This window comes from Rhinopithecus roxellana, chromosome 13, assembly GCF_007565055.1.
Source record: "Rhinopithecus roxellana isolate Shanxi Qingling chromosome 13, ASM756505v1, whole genome shotgun sequence".
In the NCBI taxonomy this organism is placed as follows: Eukaryota; Metazoa; Chordata; class Mammalia; order Primates; family Cercopithecidae; genus Rhinopithecus; species Rhinopithecus roxellana.
In genome coordinates, this window is record NC_044561.1 from 120,710,941 (window position 1) to 120,731,528 (window position 20,588).

The 20,588-nt window shown below is 48.5% G+C and overlaps 1 protein-coding gene across 14 annotated transcripts in view; it reads right to left on the minus strand.

The window, feature by feature from the left end:
* Nucleotides 1-20,588, minus strand: part of ZMYND8 (zinc finger MYND-type containing 8) — a 154,798-nt gene that overhangs the window by 107,436 nt on the left and 26,774 nt on the right. Inside the window, exon 1 of one of the 14 annotated variants that reach the window (XM_010384156.2) lies at nt 6,291-6,421. The exons of the other annotated variants lie outside the window; for them this stretch is intronic. Within the exon in view, the coding sequence (XP_010382458.2) occupies nt 6,291-6,372 (82 nt within the window). The 5' untranslated portion in view covers nt 6,373-6,421. Of the gene's footprint in view, nt 1-6,290; nt 6,422-20,588 lie in introns of those variants that run through there. 14 annotated transcript variants of the gene reach the window in all.

Sequence of the window (20,588 nt, forward strand, 5' to 3'; positions counted from 1 at the left end):
GGCCTCCTAGTGGTTGATTTTGGTGAAAAGGCAAAGCATCTTCCAGCAGATTCACAAAGGAAGACAACGAACTCTTTCCCAAAACCCAATCCACGAGATGGAACTCTCCAGCCTCACCGTGAAAGCTTCTGGACAATCCTGAACAAATATTCAGGGTGCTGTGTGTGGAGACCCAGTCATGAGTAGAAATTAAATGCTAACAACAGACCTGAGAGTCCAGAGATCAAACCACAGACATCAAAAGGGAGGCCCAGAGAGCCCAAAGCACTGGACCAAGGCACACAGCAGCTAGTTAGTGGGAAAACTCACAAAAAGAGACACAGAGGTCAGCCTAGCCAACATGGTGAAACCCCGTACTTTTGTACTGAAAATACAAAAATTAGCAAGGCGTAGTAGCGCATGCCCATAATCCCAGCTACTTGGGAGGCCAGGGCAGGATAATCACTTGAACTCTGGAGTCAGAGGTTGCTGTGAGCCAAGATCACGTGGCTGCACTCCAGTCTGGGCAACAGAGTAAGTCTCCATCTCAAAAAAAAAAAAAGAGAGAGAGAGAGAGGTGCAGCCCGGGGTGAGCACATTCCCCCAGAGACACCTCCTCTCCCTCCCACATGGGTCCTCACCTGACTTCCACCACTGTTCCTGAAAACTTTTTCTCCACTTAGCCTTTGACCCAACAATCTCCTCTAGAAACACATTCTACAAAATAGTAGAAAAGGAGCAAAGGCAAGATGACTGCACTGCAGCACTGTGGGCTATACCCAAAGCACTTGAAACAAACGTCTGCAAACAGAGGACTGCTCTAAGAATAGATTACAGTTACATGGTCGGACACGGTGCTCACACCTGTAATCCCAGCACTTTGGGAGGCCGAGGAGGAAGGACTGCTTGAGCCCAGGAGTTCGAGGGTATTATGAACTATGATCATGTTGGAACACTCCAGCCTGGGTGAAAAAGAGAGACACTGTCTCTGCAAAAAAAAATTTTTTAATTAAAAAAATGTAAAACTTATTTAAAAAGATTAAAAAACACCTGGTCAACATGGTGAAACCCCGTATCTACAAAAAAATACAAAAATTAGGCTGGGGGCGGTGGCTCACACCTGTAATCTCAGCACTTTGGAAGGTTGAGGCAAGCGAATCACCTGAAGTCAGGAGTTCGAGACCAGACTGGCCAACATGGTGATACCCCATCTCTATTAAAAATACAAAAAACTAGCTGAGTGTGGTGGCACTTGCCTGCAGTCCCAGTTACTTGGGAGGCTGAGGCAGGAGAATTGACTAAGCCCAGGAGGCAGAGGTTTCAGTGAGCCGAGATTGCACGAATGCACTCCAGTCTGGGCGACAGAGCGAGACTCCGTCTCAAAAAGATAAATAATAAATAAAGTGTATCTAGCACCATTAATGGACCAATATTCCTCCCCAAAAAAGACTGAATATACACATCAATGTTTGCACAAACCTAGAATATTCCTGGATGAACACAAAACTACAACAAAGCTCAACTTGGGGACTACTAGTTGCCTCGGGAGGACTGCCAGCAGGGAGTCCAGGGAAGGATGATTTTTCACTCTATACCTTTGTGTACTGTATTTATCATGTGCCTGGATGACGTTAGGAAAATAAAGAAAATTGGTCAGGCGCTGTGGCTCACGCCTGTAATCCCAGCACCTTGGGAGGCTCAGGCAAGCAGATCACTTGAGGTCAGGAGTTCGAGATCAGACTGGCCAAGACGGTGAAACCTTGTCTCTACTAAAAATATAAAAATCAGCCAGGTGTGGTGGTGCACGACTGTAGTCCCAACTACTGGGGAGGCTGAAGCGGGAGAATCACTTGAAGCCAGGAGGCAGAGATTGCAGTGAGCTGAGAGCACACCACTGCACTCCAGCCTGGGTGAAAGAGAGAGACTCTGTCTTTAAAAACAAAACAAAACAAAAAGAATGCAAATTCTCAGGCCCCACTCCAGATCTACAGAATCAGAAACTCTGGGGTAGGGCCCAGCAATCTGTGTTTTAACAAGTCCTCCCAAAGACTGGGAGGTACACTAGTTTGAGAAATGTTAGAGTATGTGTATGTGTTTAGGAAATGGGGTCTAAGTTCTCAACTCTACACAATCCTGTTCCTCACTGGCAAGCCAGAGCCAATGGCCTCTACCTTCCAGACACTATGTGAGGGGTTGGTTCAGGACTCAGGGAATAGAGGTCAAGCAAGGGGGCCAGGCTGGAGAATAAGGCTAAACAGAAAACAACCCCAGGCAAGTCTCCACCTCTCAGGGCCTCAGGGCCTCACCTGCAAAATGGGAAGAGAGGGGGAGAAAGGGACTAGACTGGAAGTTCTCATTTAAAGACCAGACAGTGCTCCAGGGACCCTTGAACAGGTCATCATTGTTTACAGGAGTGCAATTTCTAGGTACCTTTGCAAAGGTGTCCTCAGCTCCAATGAATAAAAACTTCAGGGCACCCAGAGGATGTTAAAGTCCCTCTTGAACATTAAAATTATTTAATTTAATGAGAAAGAAGAAAAAAATCACTAGAAATTAATATACTTGTAAGCGATTTAGAGTTGGCAAGGGAATATCACCCAAGCCCACCAGGAAACAAAGGGGGAAACTGAGTTTCTGCTCAGCAAGAGGTAGGGGGAGGTGGGTCCTAGCCCAAGGATGCCCACATCTGAGAATATTCCAAACCTTCTAGCTTCAGCAAAACATAAAAACCCCAATTCTGTTTGCTGTTACAAACACACCAATTCCCCCTGGAGTTGATGAGAGTTCAGTGGCTGTATCGAAGGGGTCGAAATTTGATAGGTTCCAAACAACAGACACATCAGTCAACAACAGGGGATTTTCAATGAAGGCTCATAGGGAGAAGAATTAGGAAATGACTGCTGGATTCAGTATCCTTTGGAGGGATGAGACAGCAGGGTGGCATTATGACTTAACTGCCCCCCCACTCCAGTGGGGGCTGGGCCTCTGGTGATGATGGACTGGTGGGTGTACGCCTGACTGTAGCCATGCTAACCAGGCTCCATAAGGACCCTTTCCAGAAAGCTGAGTCAATTTTTTCTTCTTTAATGATTTAATTCTGACAAGATGTATTGCTCAGCGCATTTCATCTATAAACTTGGAACAATGACAAACAGCCACTGTCGACTGAATCACTGGTTCACCCTGGATCTGAAAGACTTTTCTGCTGCCTTCTGAGGGAATAGGACCTGTGACCCCACTAGGCTGGCTCACTCACAACCCTCTGCCTCCCACCCATCCCCTAACAAAAATGAGTGGTTCTGAATGAGTTAATGTGGGTGAGGGAGGAGTGCAGCCTTGTGGAGAGGACAGAGCAGTGACTCAGGAAAACAGCTTGGCATGGAGCAGAAAGCAGCAGAATTTCCCCTCCTTGTGACATTTTGCTGAAATTGTAACAATATGGGAAGGTCTACTGGGTATTAAGAACCAGGCACGAGGCCAGGCACGGTGGCTCATGCCTCTAATTCCAGCACTTTGGGAGGCCAAGGTGGGCAGATCACGAGGTCAGGAGTTCGAAACCAGCCTGACCAACATGGTGAAACCCCATCTCTACTAAAAATACAAAAATTAACTGAGTGTGATGGTAGGCGCCTATAATACCAGCTACTCAGGACGCTGAGGCAGGAAAATTGCTTGAACCCAGGAGGCGGAGGTTGCAGTGAGTCAAGATCATGCCATTGCACTCCAGCCTGGACAACAGAATGAGACTTTGTCTCAAAAAAAAATAGGAACCAAGCATGTGAGGAGATCCTTCCCAAGCCTATGTCTTGTGATCCACCAGAAATCATCCTGGAGCTCAGCATTTCCTAGATGTCTTTGATTTAAGGGGCATCTTACTTCAAGATAACTCAGGCTTATAGCTTTCCTGAGCCAAGAGTATAATGAGCTAAGAGTTTCAGCCGGGCGTGGTGGCTCACACCTGCAATCCCAGCACTTTGGGAGGCCAGCAGACTGCCTGAGGTCAGGAGTTCAAGACCAGTCTGGCCAACATGGTGAAACCCCATCTCTACTAAAAATACAAAAAAAATTAGCCAGGCATGGTGGCACGCGCCTGTAATCCCAGCTACTTGGGAGGCTGAGGCAGGAAAATTGCTTGAACCAGGGAGGTAAAGGTTGCAGTGAGCCGAGATCGCACCACTGCACTCCAGCCTGGGCGACAGAGCAAGACTCGGTCTCAAAAAAAAAAAAACAAAGAGAGCTAAGAGTTTCTTTGATTATATGCGATATTCTAGGCACTGTTCAAAATGCACTTCCTGTAGTTCCCACTAAGTCACTAGACTGAGATCACAAAACTACCAAGGAGCAGTGCTGGGATTTGAACCCAGACAGTGGGACTCCAAGGGCCAGCTTCTAACCTCTGCACCACATGGCCTTGCACCAGGAGGGCCTCATCCTCAGCTCTGTAGCAAGAGGACTCCCTAATTTAGGGTCTATAATTTAAGAGTACACTCTAATTTTGCCTTTTTTCCCCTGAACTGCAGATGGAGGTATGGGGGTGGGGAAGGTCCAACAAAGAGTTCCAGGAACTGGAAACTCATGTCATTCACTGATGACACCGTTCTCTCAAAGGCCGTCCCCGAAAAGCACATTCACCTCCCAATTTCCAAATGGTGGCATCAGTCCCTGAAATAGGCTGGGGGCTCCAGGGCCATCTTACCTCCCCTTTTCCAGCCTCCATCAAGACTAGGCCTCCCCAGCAGGCCACGTCAGGTACCCGCCCCCCACCCTAATCCTGCCCCCACATCCGGCGCCTGAGTCACAGCACATGCTGTTCTCCAGGGGCTAGGAAATGACACACCATTACAGGGAATTGTCTCCTCCCTCAAGGGAAAGGGCCACAGCTGAAAGGCCAGGAGCTTCTTGTGTTTTTGTGGGTGTTTAATTTCCTTAATGATGTCGACAGCAAGCCTGCTGGGGCCTGAACAGAAAAAGAAGCTTGGTCCACAGGCCCAGACAGGCATGACAGGCCACAGGAGTAGGGCAACCAACCATGTGCTTAGCTGTGTCCCGGGCAAACCAGGACCCGTAGGTCAAGGGCATATGCTCTGATGGGCCAGACTGAAAACGACAGAGAGGCAGGATGCCACAGTGGTGGGGAATCAGCTCTCTGGTGTCGAAATGCATGCAGAACCTGACTGTGCTCTCCCCTGCAGTGTGACCTTAAAAAGGCGACTTAACCTTTCCGTGCCTCTGTTCTTTAAAATGGAGATAATGGTACCTTGTAAAGTTATCGAATAAGTCAATGAGTTAATTCATGTAAAGCTCTTAGTATAATACCTGGCAAATAGTAAGCACCCATTCAATGGTAACTAATGGGTAACTCTATTTTTTAACCAATCACTCTTCCTCCTTTTCTTGCTTCTCTTCGACCTCCTCCCTGATTACCACCCCCACTCCGAAAACACAGCTTGCTTTCTGAAAGAAGCATGTTAAATCAATTCCACAAGTTCAAAGCTATGGAAAATGCCAGCCTGTGTAGACTGGAGACCAGAATCAGCCCAGGACATGATTTCTGCATTTCAATCAGACTGAAAATGCCAGGTTTCCTCCAGGAACTGTGAGGGCAGGGTCAGAAGCAGAGGCCTGCTCTGCAACACTTTTCATAATCACCAGTCCTCTCCCCTTGGCCTACTTCAAACATGACCACACACTGCTGCTCTCCCAGAAGCAGCAAAGCAGAGCATGGTTAATCACTTCAAAGCGTTTCCCAAAGACACAGAGCAGGTACCCAAACAGGCCTCCCTTCCCCAGGAATCTTTGGGGCCCTCCCCAACCAGCAATTACATCACAAAGAGACAAAAGTCTGGAATTTCCTCCTGGCGGAGAACAGAAGTAAAAAATCAGGAGCAAAGGTTGGGGGTGGGGCGGAGGCAAAATTGTCCTCGCAGCAGAGAATGCCTAAGCCAGGAGGAACTTGTAAATGAAAACTGCTCGCATAAGCAAATGATTATTTCCTCCAACGCTGACCATCTCTTAGACCCACAGAAACCTGAGGACCGGTATGCACCCCGGCTGACTTGGCCCTGCCACAGCTGCCGGGCTGAGCCTGCTCCTCCAAAGGACTGCACTGGCCTGAACTGTGCTTCTAAAGAATCTGTGCAAATCAACAAGAACTTCTTATCCAGAGCCGGGACAGGGAGGGCTGGAATGGAAATGAGGCCGTGGAATGAAGGTCACTCTCAACTTGGGGAAAATGGCATTTCACCAGGAACATCACGTACCTCGGAGGCAGAACATGCCAGGGGCAGGGAACGCCGAGAGGAGGCACTTACCTGCCATTGAGAAAGTGCGGCTGCTCAGAGGGCCTAGCCTCTCTTGTTCAAAAGAGAACAGAGGCTCACCCACAGCAGACATTCCTGCTTCCGGATCCTCAGCGGCCTCTCCCAGGGGGAGGAGGAAGAAGCAAAGAGAACAGGCTAAGAGTCACCACTTACCAGGCCAGCCCCGGTCTTGTACACATTATTAGGTCGCCCGGCGGGGCAAGGACACTGTCACCTCTTTGCAATCAGGCAGTCTGAAGCCCAGCGACTTGCCTCCATGTCCCCGGGCTTTCGCCTATAATTTATCAACCTCGACAGCTCAGCTGAGCTGAAAGTCTTCGGTGCAGTGCACCGAAGAGCCATTTATTTCCTGGGATTGTGAATAAATACGAGGAACTGGAGTTGTTCTGCTGGCCGAGGTGACAATATCAGAAGGGAGCCTGGGGGGAGGGAAACAGCTGTGGTTTGCGTTTTGAAGGTGTTTTTAATATTTTTAGTAATTGTTTCAGATTCTCTTCAGTTCTGATGCCCTCTCCCAGAAATGAGAAAACCCATCTTTTATACTAGAGCTATAATCCTTTCCCACTAGACACAGCCTCCGCCACCCTCTCTCAATAACGCAGAAGTGGTGATTAAAGGGCACATTCATATGTAAAAGGCGAACTTCCAAACTCGCCTGGCAGGACAGAAATTGCTTCAATCTACAGAAAAGAGGCTGATTTACAAATGAATTCAGTGTTTAGCCCTCAACAACTAGAGGCAATTGCAACCGCGGCCCTTTCTCCTCCCCAGCTGGGATGAGGCCCTCTGGAAAAACGACAACATCGCAACAGGAATTTCCTGGATCAAGAATGCCAAGTTCATTCCAATTTTACTGAGGCAGGGCCCGACTCCCTATGAGAACGCACTGCCCACCACCCACCCCCTCAGCAGGCCCAGGCCCCAAAGGCTCCCTCCAACATGTGTACATGAGGCCCTTCAAACTCGACCAGAACACCACAAAGAATGTGGAGAAACCAGTTGCCTTTGGCCTTTACATTGTGGCTGGCTGAGGAGCTGGTTCTGGTGGCTGACACCCGTTGGCACTATTTATCCAGCCCCTGCCTGGCTTGGGTTCTAGAAATCTCCGGTGATGGTGGCTTCCAAACTGCAACGGGGAATCGCGGCATCAGAAGGCAATTCAGAAACAAAAAGACAGTTCTGTGCTGGCGACAGTTGAACCACAGAAGTGGGTTGGGAGAAGCAAAGGGAAATTAGCTTCAGAAAGGGGGCAGATGAAAGAAGAGACGCCACTGCTAACCAACCAAGGTCCCCACCTGCCCTGGGTGCTATCTCTAAAAGTCACCTAAAGAAGGGGGAAAATTCGGCCAGGCGCAGTGGCTCATGCCTGTAATCCCAGCACTTTGAGAGGCCAAAGTGGGCGGATCACAAGGTCAGGAGATCGAAACCATCCTGGCCAACACGGTGAAACCCCATCTCTACTACAAATACAAAAATTAGCCAGGTGTGGTGGCAGGTTCCTGTAGTCCCAGCTACTTGGGAGGCTGAGGCAGGAAAAAGGCGCGAACCCGGGAGGCGGAGCTTGCAGTGGGCCGAGTTCGCGACACTGCACTCCAGCCTAGGCGACAGAGCGAAACTCCATCTCGGCCGGGCGCGGTGGCTCAAGCCTGTAATCCCAGCACTTTGGGAGGCCGAGACAGGCGGATCACAAGGTCAGGAGATCAAGACCATCCTGGCTAAAATGGTGAAACCCCGTCTCTACTAAAAATACAAAAAACTAGCCGGGCGACCTGGCGGGCGCCTGTAGTCCCAGCTACTCGGGAGGCTGAGGCAGGAGAATGGCGTGAACCCGGGAGGCGGAGCTTGCAGTGAGCTGAGATCCGGCCACTGCACTCCAGCCTGGGCGACAGCGAGACTCCATCTCAAAAAAAAAAAAAAAAGAAGGCAAGAGGAAGCAACGAGTTCAGACCCAATATGTCACCCAAATTACCCTGGCCAACCATCACGTAAAGATGCTGCGGCTGTGCATGGTGGCTTACACCTGTAATCCTAACATGTTGGGAGGCCAAGGCGGGCGGATCACCTGAGGTCAAGAGTTCGAGACTAGCCTGGCCAACATGACGAAATCCTGTCTCTATTAAAAATACAAAAATTAGCTGGGTGTGGCGGTGCACACCTGTGGTACCAGCTACTCCTACTGGGGAGGCTGAGACAGGAAAATCGCTTGACCCCAGGAGGCTGAAGTGCAGTGAGCCGAGATTGTGCCACTGTACTCCAGCCTAGGCGACAGAGCGAGACGCCATCTCAAAAAGAAAGAAAGAAAGGACAGAGAGAGAGAGAAAAGAAAAGAAAAGAAAAGATGCAACATCACTCAGATAGTAGTGGGATGATTCTAAGAACATGTCCTATTGTCTGCAGGGCTCATGGGTGCACAGAAGGACAGACAGGGGTAGCCACTGCAACAGAGTTTTGTAGAAGAGCCAGACAGGAAGCAACACTGATGCCCATATGTGAAACATCGTGATGCAGCCATAAAATGGAATGAAGACAGAATCCCGTCTGCGTAGACGGGCATGGTCCAAAATCCAAGTGAAAGGAGACCAGAAATAGGACCAGGGTAAAAGTTTGGTCTCTGAGGCTTCTGGGTTTGCAGAGACATGGAGGAACAACCAGGAAACCCAGTAAACGCTGGACTCCTCTGAATTATTTCTGATCATGTTTACATATTTAACGAAGGTATTTATTAATGGCTTTGGGGAAACTGGGTGATAATGACAATATTTATGGAACACTCACTGCATCCTAGGCACTGCCCAGCTAGGGATCACGTCTGAATCCCTTGTACCCAGCATACAGCAGGAGCTCAGTACACACTCCCATTATCAAACAAACACTTTTACAGGGCTCAGGTGTTTAGAAGAGTGGAAAGCAGTAATCAGCACACCCAGGGGACATCTGGCAATGTCTGGGGACATTTTTGGTTGCCACAACTGGGCAGGAAGAGGAGTTGCGACAGGCATCTAGTGGGTAGCGGTGAGGGATACCGCCGAACATCCTACAACGCACAGGACAGCCCCAAGACAAAGGATGATCAGGCCCAAAGTCAACAGTGCCAAGGCTGAGAAATTCTAGTAGAAAGAAACTTCAGTGAGCTACCAGGCAGGTCTCACCTTGTGTAAACACACCACCCACAGAGGCGCATGTATTCTTTAAGAAGAAAAATGATTCCTAATGTTTCACCTGGTGGCCTTGACTTCAGACTTCAAAGAGAAGAAAACAATGGGACCAGCCAGTTAACAAATAGTCACTAGGCAACAACTAGACATCTGGGCTACCAGGAAAACTGTTCCAGGAAGGCCTCTGCCCTGATGGAAGGACAGCTAGAAATACAGTCGTGACAGCTACCTTTTATTGAGCACTTATTATCTGGGAGGCACTGTTATAAATACAAATATCGGCCGGGCGCGGTGGCTCAAGCCTGTAATCCCAGCACTTTGGGAGGCCGAGACGGGCGGATCACGAGGTCAGGAGATCGAGACCATCCTGGCTAACACGGTGAAACCCCGTCTCTACTAAAAATACAAAAAAACTAGCCGGGCGAGGTGGCCGGCGCCTGTAGTCCCAGCTATTCGGGAGGCTGAGGCAGGAGAATGGTGTAAACCCGGGAGGCGGAGCTTGCAGTGAGCTGAGATCCAGCCACTGCACTCCAGCCCGGGTGACAGAGCAAGACTCCGTCTCAAAAAAATAAAATAAAATAAATAAATAAATAAATAAATAAATAAATAAATAAATAAATAAATACAAATATCATTTTATTTAAAACTCGCCACACTTTTTTTTTTTTGAAACAGAGTCTCACTCTGTCACCCAGGCTGGAGTGCAGTGGCACAATCTCGGCTCATTGCAACCTCAGTCTCCCAGGCTCAGGAGATCCTCCTGTCTCAGCCTCCCAAGTAGCTAGGACTACAGGCACAGGTCACCCATGCCCGGCTGATTTTTGCATTTTTTGTAGAGACAGGGTCTCGCCATGTTGCCCAGACTGGTCTCAAACTCCAGGGCTCGAGCAATCCTTCTGCCTCAGCCTCCCAAAGTGCTGGGATTACAGGTGTGACCAACCCACCTAGCCCAGCCTCCCCATTTCGTTGATAAGGTAACTAAACCCCAGAGAAAAACAGGCTCATGGTAAAGTGGCTATTAAGTATAGAATGATTGAGAAACTGATTACAGATGGACAAACCACTGAACAGGAAAAATATCAGGAGTTTGTGAATACACCTAGCAGGTGTAAGGGTAGACGGGGAAATATTCCTCTATTTCCTTTGCAGAAGGGTTTCATGTGGTTCACAGCTATTGTTTATTGAGAAGCTACAAACTGTCCCAAGAATCCCAAGAGGCTGGGATGGCATTTCTTTTTTTTTTTTTTTCTTTTTTTCTTTTTTTTTGGCAGAGTCTCGCTCTGTCTCCAGGCTGGAGTGCAGTGGAGCAATCTTGGCTCACTGTGACCTCTGCCTCCAGGCCTCAGTGTCCCAAGTAGCTGGGACTACAGGTGCACGCCACCATACCTGTTTCACCATGTCGGCCAGGATGGTCTCTATCTCTCCTGACCTCATGATTCACCTGCCTCGGCCTTCCAAAGTGCTGGGATTACAGGCGTGAGCCACCACACCCAACCAGGATGGCATTTCTGTACCCATTTTATGGGTGAGGCTCAGAGAGGCAAAGTCATTTATGTGCTCCAAGGCAAGTAGATCGACGCAGCACACCCCACCTCCACCACTCCAAAGCCCTTCACTGTACAGGTCAACTGTCTCTCCTAGGCTTCTGAGTGCCACCTGGTAATTCTCCATCACAAAGGGCATGCTTGGCATTGGCCAATGTCAACACAGCATTGTCGTTCAGTGTGGGCTCTGGAGTCAGACTACTAAGTCTGGCACCTGCCAGCTGTGTGACCTTGGGCAAGTTTCTTAGCCTCTCTGTGACTCAGTCATTCAGTTGGAACTATTAGGCTCTTCCCAAAAGGATTGTGAGGATTAAATGAGATAATGCATACAAAGTGAAAGGCATCTGGCACATCAAAGTACCATACTTTATTACCATTATTCTCCTGGGGGAAAGGAGAGGCTAGGGCACAGAAAAAGGCAATAACCGAGAAATTTCAAACTCATTTCCCCAAATTTTTCTTTTTTGCGGGGGGGGAGACAGGGTCTCAATCTGTCAGCCAGGCTGAAGTACAGTGGCACAATCATGGCTCACTGCAGCCTCGACCTCCCAGATTCAAGTGATCCTCCCACCTCAGCCTCCCAAGTAGCTAAGACCACAGGTATGCAATACCACACCCAGCTAATTCTTTTTTTTTTTTTTTTTTTTTTTTTTTTTTTTTTGTAGAGATGGGATCTCCTAGTCTCAAACTTCTGGGCTCAAGTGATCCTCCCACCTCAGCCTCTCAAAGTGCTAGGATTACAAGCATGAGCTATTGCACCCGGCCCCCAAATCTTTCTGTACCTTCAGACTACCTCTTCCAAGCCTGTTTTTAAAAAGGGTTCGCTGATAAGAAACACAAACGTTTACAATAAACCCCCTCAGGCTGTCAGGCATTCAAGGAAGCCAGGCTCAAAATCCCTCCAGGGCTTAGAACTTCCTTAAAAATCAAAGCAGAATTCTCCAGGCGGCCCACAGTCCCAGCCCCACCCCACCCCCACTGACCTTCTCCCAGGGCTCCTCCAACTGCACTCCCCTCTCCACTCAAATGAGGCTCATCAAGTCAGGGAGAGAGCTGGTCCGGACTCACATGGCTGTGTGTCTTTCAACAGGTTACTTCACCTCTCTGAGCCTCAGATTCCTGGTCATCTCACAAGTGTTATTAAGAATGCCAAACCATGGCCGGGCGCGGTGGCTCAAGCCTGTAATCCCAGCACTTTGGGAGGCCGAGACGGGCGGATCACAAGGTCAGGAGATCGAGACCATCCTGGCTAACACAGTGAAACCCCGTCTCTACTAAAAATACAAAAAACTAGCCGGGCGAGGTGGCGGGCGCCTGTAGTCCCAGCTACTCGGGAGGCTGAGGCAGGAGAATGGCGTGAACCTGGGAGGCGGAGCTTGCAGTGAGCTGAGATCTGGCCACTGCACTCCAGCCCGGGTGACAGAGCAAGACTCCGTCTCAAAAAAAAAAAAAAAAAAAAAAAAAAAAAAAAAAAAAGAATGCCAAACCTGGCGGGGCATGGTGGCTCACACCTGTAATCCCGACACTTTGGGGGGCCGAGGCTGGTGGATCACGAAGTCAAGAGATCGAGACCATCCTGGCCAACATGGTGAAACCCCGTCTCTACTAAAAATACAAAAATTAGCTGGGCGTGGTGGTGGACACCTGTAATCCCAACTACTCGGGAGGCTAAGGCAGGAGAATCACTTGAACCCAGGAGGCGGAGGTTGCCGTGAGCGAGATAGAGCCACTGCACTCCAACCTGGGTGCCAGAGCAAGATTCCATCTCAAAAAAAAAAAAAAAAAAAGAATGCCAAACCTTGACCGGGCACAGTGTCTCACGTCTGTAATCCCAGCACTTTGGGAGGCCAAGACAGGTGGATCACCTGAAGTCAGGAGTTTGAGACCAGACAGGCCAACATGGTGAAACCCCATCTCTACTAGAAAATACAAAAAATTAGCCAGGCATGGTGGTGGGTGCCTGTAATCCCAGCTACTTGGGAGGCTGAGGCAGGAGAATCACTTGAACCTGGAAGGCGGAGGCTGCAGTGAGCCAAAATCGAGCCACTGCACTCCAGCCTGTGCAACAAGAGCGAAACTCTGTCTCAAAAAATACAAAAATAAATAAAACCTAAATAAGACAGTGCACTCCCTGCTTAAAACCCTCCAAGGAGCTTACTGTAGACACCTAATGTCTTATGAAGACCTATAGTGTCCCTGGTGACCTGGTCTTGCCCACCTTCTCTCCTTCATTCACTCAGCTCCAACCCCAATGGCCTCCTTTCCGCTCCTCAGACAAGCCAAGCTCTTTCACATGTGGCTGGCCCCTTCATCTGTAATGTTCTGTGCCCAGTCCTCTCCATAGTTGCCACTTCATCTTTTGGCTCACTGCCCTAGAGAGGCCTTCTCTGAGCACCCCAGCCTCCAGCCTCCAGGCTCCTTATTATATAATCCTGAAGTTGTTTTTTTCCCTTTATTACACTCATACATAGCTGAAAATTACCTTTTTTTTTTTTTTTTTTTGAGAAGGAGTCTCGCTCTGTTGCCCAGGCTGGAGTACAATGGTGCGTTCGCAGCTCACTGCAACCTCTGCCTCCCGGGTTCAAGCCATTCTCCTGCCTCAGCCTCTCAAGTAGCTAGGACTACAGGCGTGCGCCACCACACCCAGCTAATTTTTGTATTTTTGGTAAAGATGGGGTTTCACCATGTTTGCCAGGCTGGTCTCAAACTCCTGACCTCAGGTGATTCACCCACCTCGGCCTCCCAAAGTACTGGGATTAAAGCATGAGCCACCATCACATCTGGCCCATAGCTGAAAATTATCAAAAATTATTTTCCTCTTTTGCTGGTTCACTGCTCTATTGTGTCTCTCCTCCAGAGCGTGAACTCAGTCTCAGCTTGACAAACTCAATCTCAGCTTGTCCATCCTTCTTTGCTGTAGCCCAGCGCCAGGCCCATGGCCTGGCTCAGAAGTGCCCCAAAGTACATATTGGACTGACTAACTGAGTGACTGTACGGGGTTAACAAAGCCCTAAGGTGGGCCAGTCAACCTGACTCACAGCAAATTCCAGTTTTTCTTCCCCAGTCTCAGAATTTCTTCCAGCAAATCAGGAAGGCAGCAGGGTGGCGAAGTCAACGGGGAAGATTACACAAATGGGAGCCTGGTCATGTCGGCCTCTGAAAGGGACCCCAGAACAGGACATTCCCCTTTCAACAGGTACTCAGTCATTCTCTTGCCCAAAGAACCCATTTCCCCAAAAAGTAGGGGAGCAAGTAAATATGTATAACTTGAATAGGATGGGGCCATTCAGCTAAATGCAATTACTGAAAAAAATCAAAGGGGGATATCTCAGGAGGTTTTCTAAGACAACCAATTTTCTCGTTCTCCCAATTATTCTTTTTTCGTTATGTTTTGCTTTTTTTCTGAGACGGAGTTTCGTTCTTGTTGCTCAGGCTGGAGTGCAATGGCACAATCTCCACCTCCTGGTTCAAGCAATTCTCCTGCCTCAGCCTCCTGAGTAACTGTGATTACAGGCACATGCCACCACACCCAGCTAATTGTATTTATTTATTTATTTATTTATTTATTTATTTATTTATTTATTTATGTGAGACGGAGTCTTGCATGTGGTCCAGGCTAGAGTGTAATGGCGCAATCTCGGCTCACTGAAACCTCTGCCTCCCGAGTTCAAGCGATTCTCCTGCCTCAGCCTCTTGAGTAGCTGGGATTACAGGTGCCCGCTACCATGCCCAGCTAATTTTTGTATTTTTCAGTAGAGATGAGGTTTCGCCACGTTGCCCAGGCTGGTCTCGAACTCCAGACCTCAGGTGATCCGCCTGCCTTGGCCTCCCAAACAGCTGGGATTACAGGCATGAGCCACCGTGCCCAGCCTCCCAGTTACTCTTGAGGAGGGCTATTGTTTCAGAATTATTTAGCAGTTCAAAAAATAAAAATAAAAGAGGCATGACTTTCTCCAGGGAAAACATATTCCCTTCTAGGAGACCCACCAATGAGATGACCATTTAACCAAATCTTCAGTCTTAGTTCTGGGCCCTTTTTCTTATATGTCTGAGTCTGAGAATCTCTTTTTCCAAAACCTCCACAGATCCTCAGTCTCCCTCTGGGTTCTCCAAGCCTGCCCCTGCTACGAGAAGCAAGGATCAGATACAGGTACTAATCTATGTGCAGACAGGCTCAGCCTCGACTGGGAAAAGCAAAAAATTATTTTTCAAGTTCATCTTCCCTGCATCCCATGGACATGAGTCAAGAGAAATTCAATCTGCTCCTTCCTGTCTCCATCTAGTTCCCTCGGGCTTCTTGGAGTATCAGCATCTCACCAGGCATAAGATGGGTCTAGATTTTCAAGGAGACATATTTGTCTTACAATACAGTCCCTCGGCTCTTACCAACTGCTACTGTATCTGGTCCCAAGTCAAGAAACAGCAACCTGGTTTGAAATGACCATACCCAAACTTGAAGTCTGAGGATGGGGAGTTATGGGAGGGTCATTAAGGAGGTAGGGCACAAACCCAGGTCAGCCTTATTAGAAGACAGCACTACTTATAGCTGATGGAATGAACCAGTGATCTGGAAAAGCAGCAATCAGTGGCCAAGAAACCAGTCAGTCTCCCTAGTAGCTGGATTTACAGGCATGCACCACCACGCCTGGCTAATTTTGTATTTTTAGTAGAGATGGGGTTTCACCATGTTGGCCAGGCTGGTCTCGAACTCCTGACCACCCACCTCAGCCTCCCAAAATGCTGGGATTACAGACGTGAGGCACCACCTTTAAAGAGAAGCTCTAGCTTCTCTTTTAAAATAAGGTCATTCACAGATTAAACAAGGGGTTAAAGAAAAAATAGGCCAGGCATGGTGGCTCATACCTGTAATCCCAGCACTTTTGGAGGCCAAGGCACGTAGATCATTTGAAGTCAGGGGTTTGAGACCGGCCTGGTCAGCATGGGGAAACCCTGTCTCTACTAAAAATACAAAAATATTAGCCAGGTGTGGTAGCACACAGCTGTAGTCCCAGCTACTCGGGCGGCTGAGGCAGGAGAATTGCTTGAACCCAGGAAGCAGAGGTTGCATTGAGCAGAGATTGTGCCACTGCACTCCAGCCTGGGTAGCAGAGTAAGAGTCAAAAAAGAAAAGAAAAATCACAAGATCCCTCCACATAGGACCCCCTGTTTCCACATGGAACAATCCTCCTGCCTGCCCACTTTGGGTAGAACTCCAGAATCTCTGTTTGCCAAGGTCTCCATTATTCTTAACTTTCAGATAATTAAATCTATAACTTACTGATTTTTTGTTTGTTTGTTTTTCCGGAAACAAGGTCTTGCTCCATCGCCCAGGCTGGAGTGCAGTGATACAATCACGGCTCACTGCAGCCTTGACCTCCTGGGCTCAAGTGATGCTCCGGTCTCAGCCTCCCACGTAGCTGAGGCTACAAGTGGGTGCCACCAAGCTCAGCAATTTTTTTTTAATTTTAGAGACGGGGTCTCACTATGTTGCCCAGGCTGGTCTTGAACTCCTGGGCTCAAGTGATTCTCCCGCCTTGGCCTCCCAAAATGCTGCGACTACAGGCGTGAGCTACCATGCCTACCCCAGATCATTAAATCTAACCTTGAAAGGCCCTTAAAGAGTCTAACAGGACAGGGGAAGCAGAGAAAAATAATAAGGTAAAGAGAGGGGTCAGAGACAAGGGATGTTTTGCTAGGATGGCCAGGTTCTAGAAAGTTCAACCCCATTATACAGGTATTGCATAAGTTTTTTGACATTTTTATAAGCATGGAGAGGGTAGTATAGACAAAAACATACCAAACTGTTATCACTGGTTACCTGGGCAGGAGAGTTTTAGCTTTTTCTTTGTACACTTTGGCTTGTTGTCAAGGAGATACACTGATTTTTATCATTTGAAAGGAAAATCCAATAAATCTTAACCCCCACCCGCCCCCCGCCGCCCCGCAAAAAGTTAATTCGTTTCTTTTTTTTGAGACAGAGTCTCACTCTGTTGCCCAAGCTGGAGTGCGGTGGCATGATCTCAGCTCAATGTCCCCCAGGTTCTCTGGGCTCTCTGTCTCCCAGGTTCAAGCGATTCTCCTGCCTCAGCCTCCCAAGTAGCTGAGATTACAGGCGCGTGCCACTACACCCAGCTAATTTTTGTATTTTCACCATGTTGGCCAGGCTGGTCTTGAACTCCTGACCTCAGGTAATGCACCCACCTTGGCCTCCCAAAGTGCTGGGATTCCAGGTGTGAGCCACCGCGCCTAGACAAGTTTGTTTCCAGTTATTGGAAGAGATCCCTTATTCACAAAGCATTTAATGGGCACTACCATGAAATGCCAGTCCCTCGTTAGTCTAAAGAGATGAGAGTTATTTGGTCTATCAGTCTAGAAGAGACACACAGGTAAATGAAGAATTACGATAAAGCATGTTGAAGGGTGGAGGGAGGACTGCCCAGCTCCCCGGCATATCCTGTGGAACTTGGTACCCCAGTCAGGTCTAGGTGCCAAGGGGGCCTGGCAATAAGGTAGTTCAGCAAGGCCTGGATAAAAAACACCAACTTGCAAAGATAGAGGACCGCGTTCTCTGCAAAACTTTTCAAAGAATAGGCAAGCTCAGGAGGCAATGACCAAGCAAAACTTAAACTCAATAATCATGCATGGAACATGTTCAGTGCTGTGTCCCCTGGTGACGTAGCTTCACCTGCAGCATTCAGCACAGCATGCACAACAAATCCATTAATCTACTAAGGCTATGGAACAGTGTGATCCAATCAAGCTTGCTCAAATGATGGCAATGTTCTCGATCTGTTCTCTATCAGTGCTGTCTAATAACAGCAGCCTCTAACCACCTGTGGCTGTCAGGCACTTGACACGTGGCCAGGGCAGCTGAGGAATGAACTGTATTTTGTTAACGTAATTTTTTTTTTTTTGGAGACGGAGTTTCACTCTTATTGCCCAGGCTGGAGTGCAATGGCATGATCTTGGCTCACCGCAACCTCCTCCTCCCAAGTTCAAGCGATTCTCCAGCCTCATCCTCCTGAGTAGCTGGAATTACAGGCATGCACCACCACGCCTAGCTAATTTTGTATTTTTAGTAGAGACGGGGTTTCTCCATGTTGGTCAGGCTGGTCTCAAACTCCGACCTCAGGTGATCCACCCGCCTTGCCCTCCCAAAGTGCCGGGATTTACAGGCATAAGCCACCGCGCCTGGCTTGTTAACATAAATTTAAAGAGCCACATACAGCTAGTGGCTACTGCGTTGGCTGGCACAGCTGCAGAAGCTTAATATTAAGACAAAGAAGCACGACTGGCAGGCGAGCAGGACACTATGGAATCATCCACTCATCCCAATTTGCCTCTAGGGACTGAGTAGCTGAATTCAAGGCACCTGATGCACAGAAATGTGACTATGGAATTGCCTTTCATTCTTCCTTTAGTCTAGCTTGGCAGTTTTTAACCCTTTAGTAAGAATACAAATTTCTGATCAAAGCTGAATACTTTCATGGGCAATTAAGTACTTTGAAGAGTGATTTTTGACTTTGTAACCTAAAAGAACTTCTCTGTGGGAGACTGTAAATAAAGGGTTCAGGCCAAGAGAGGGCCTGGCTCTCCATGGACACGGTGAGGATGGTCCTCACGAAGGTCAGTCTGGAAGGCAGTGCCAAGTGTGTCTCAGCAAGGTGCACATCACAGGACTCTCACAGGGCCGGGCAGGCTTTCCAGGAGAGACAGATGCTGCAGGGCCCCTGCAGTGCAGTGGCAAGATTATAGCGCATTGCAGCATCCACCTTCTGGGCTCAAGCTATCCTCCCATCTCAGCCTCCCAAGGAGCCGGGTCTGCAGAGACAGGCCACCGTGCCTGGCTCTTCTTTTTTTTTTTTTTTTTTTTTTTTTTTTTTAGGAACAGGGTCTTGCCACTTTGCCCAGGTTGGTCTCGAACTCCTGGGCTTAAGCTATCCTCCTGCCTCGGTCTCCCAAAGTGCTGGGATTACAGGCGTGAGACACCATGCCCCTAAGGCTGTGTTCTTTTTTTTTTTTTTTTTTTTTTTTTTTTTTTTTTTTTTTTGAGGCGGAGTCTCGCTCTGTCGCCCGGACTGGAGTGCAGTGGCCAGATCTCAGCTCACTGCAAGCTCCGCCTCCCGAGTTTACGCCATTCTCCTGCCTCAGCCTCCCGAGTAGCTGGGACTACAGGCGCCCGCCACTTCGCCCGGCTAGTTTTTGTATTTTTAGTAGAGACGGGGTTTCACCGTGTTAGCCAGGATGGTCTCGATCTCCTGACCTCGTGATCCGCCCGTCTCGGCCTCCCAAAGTGCTGGGATTACAGGCTTGAGCCACCGCGCCCGGCCAAGGCTGTGTTCTTAAGGAGCCACTGCAAATATAAAGGAGAGTGGGACAATCCGACTTGTGTTTTAGAAGGCGCCCATTAGAAGTTATACTAATATTTCAGAAAGGAAAGACACCGGGGGAAGAGGCCATTTCAAAGAGTACTATATCCCTAGAGGGAATAGAAAGGCCACCAGTGGCTTTGCAGAGAACAGACACTTGAGCTGGGTAATTATTTCCAGGCACTGGATTAATGCTGAAAACAAAGCCATCCTCTCTAGCCGAAAGGCTGCTTTTACTTCAGTCTCTAGGATAGAAGTTCTACCCATCTGATAGACAGAGCCAAGTCATTCGTTCATTCAAAAAAATATTTATTATATGCTCACCAGCAGCAGGCAAGGTGGTAGTAAAACAGGATGAACAAAAGCGAAAGGCAGAACTCATCCTCATTTTGAGCCTTAAAACTGATGGGGAGTAAGGAGAGGAAGGCGAGGAGGGGACCTTCAAAGTATGCGCAAAGGCCCTGAGGCCAGAAATGGCTCTCTGATGGATCTGCACAGTGTGGTTAGAGTAGAGAGAAGGGGAACACTGAGAGAATGGAATACGGAGAGAATGCAGACTAGCAAGATGGGCAGAGGCCAGCATAGGAGGGTTTTGGGATTGTGAATCTAAAAGCCAAGGAGAAAGCACTTGAGAGTTTAAAGTAGGAAAGGATAGCCAGGAAGATGCTCTTTTCAAAAGACTGGGAGGGTAGGGCAGATGGAGATACTGAGAACAACTACAAGGCCACTGTAGTTCAATGGTGATAGGTTGGTTGAAGTGGAGTGACATTTAGGATACGATATTCTGGCCGGGCGCGGTGGCTCAACCCTGTAATCCCAGCACTTTGGGAGGCCGAGACAGGCGGATCACAAGGTCAGGAGATCGAGACCATCCTGGCTAATACGGTGAAACCCTGTCTCTACTTAAAAATACAAAAAACTAGCCGGGCGAAGAGGCGGGCGCCTGTAGTCCCAGCTACTCGGGAGGCTGAGGCAGGAGAATGGCGTGAACCCGGGAGGCGGAGCTTGCAGTGAGCTGAGATCCGGCCACTGCACTGCACTCCAGCCTGGGTGGCAGAGCAAGACTCCGTCTCAAAAAAAAAAAAAAAAAAAAAGGATACGATATTCTTAGAAAATGACACAAAAGGGCAAAGAACAGAAAACTGGGGAATGAGTCCCTATCTCTGGGGATGAAGATGTGAAATCTCTCATGGACATCTTGAGTTAGAGACGCCCATGAAC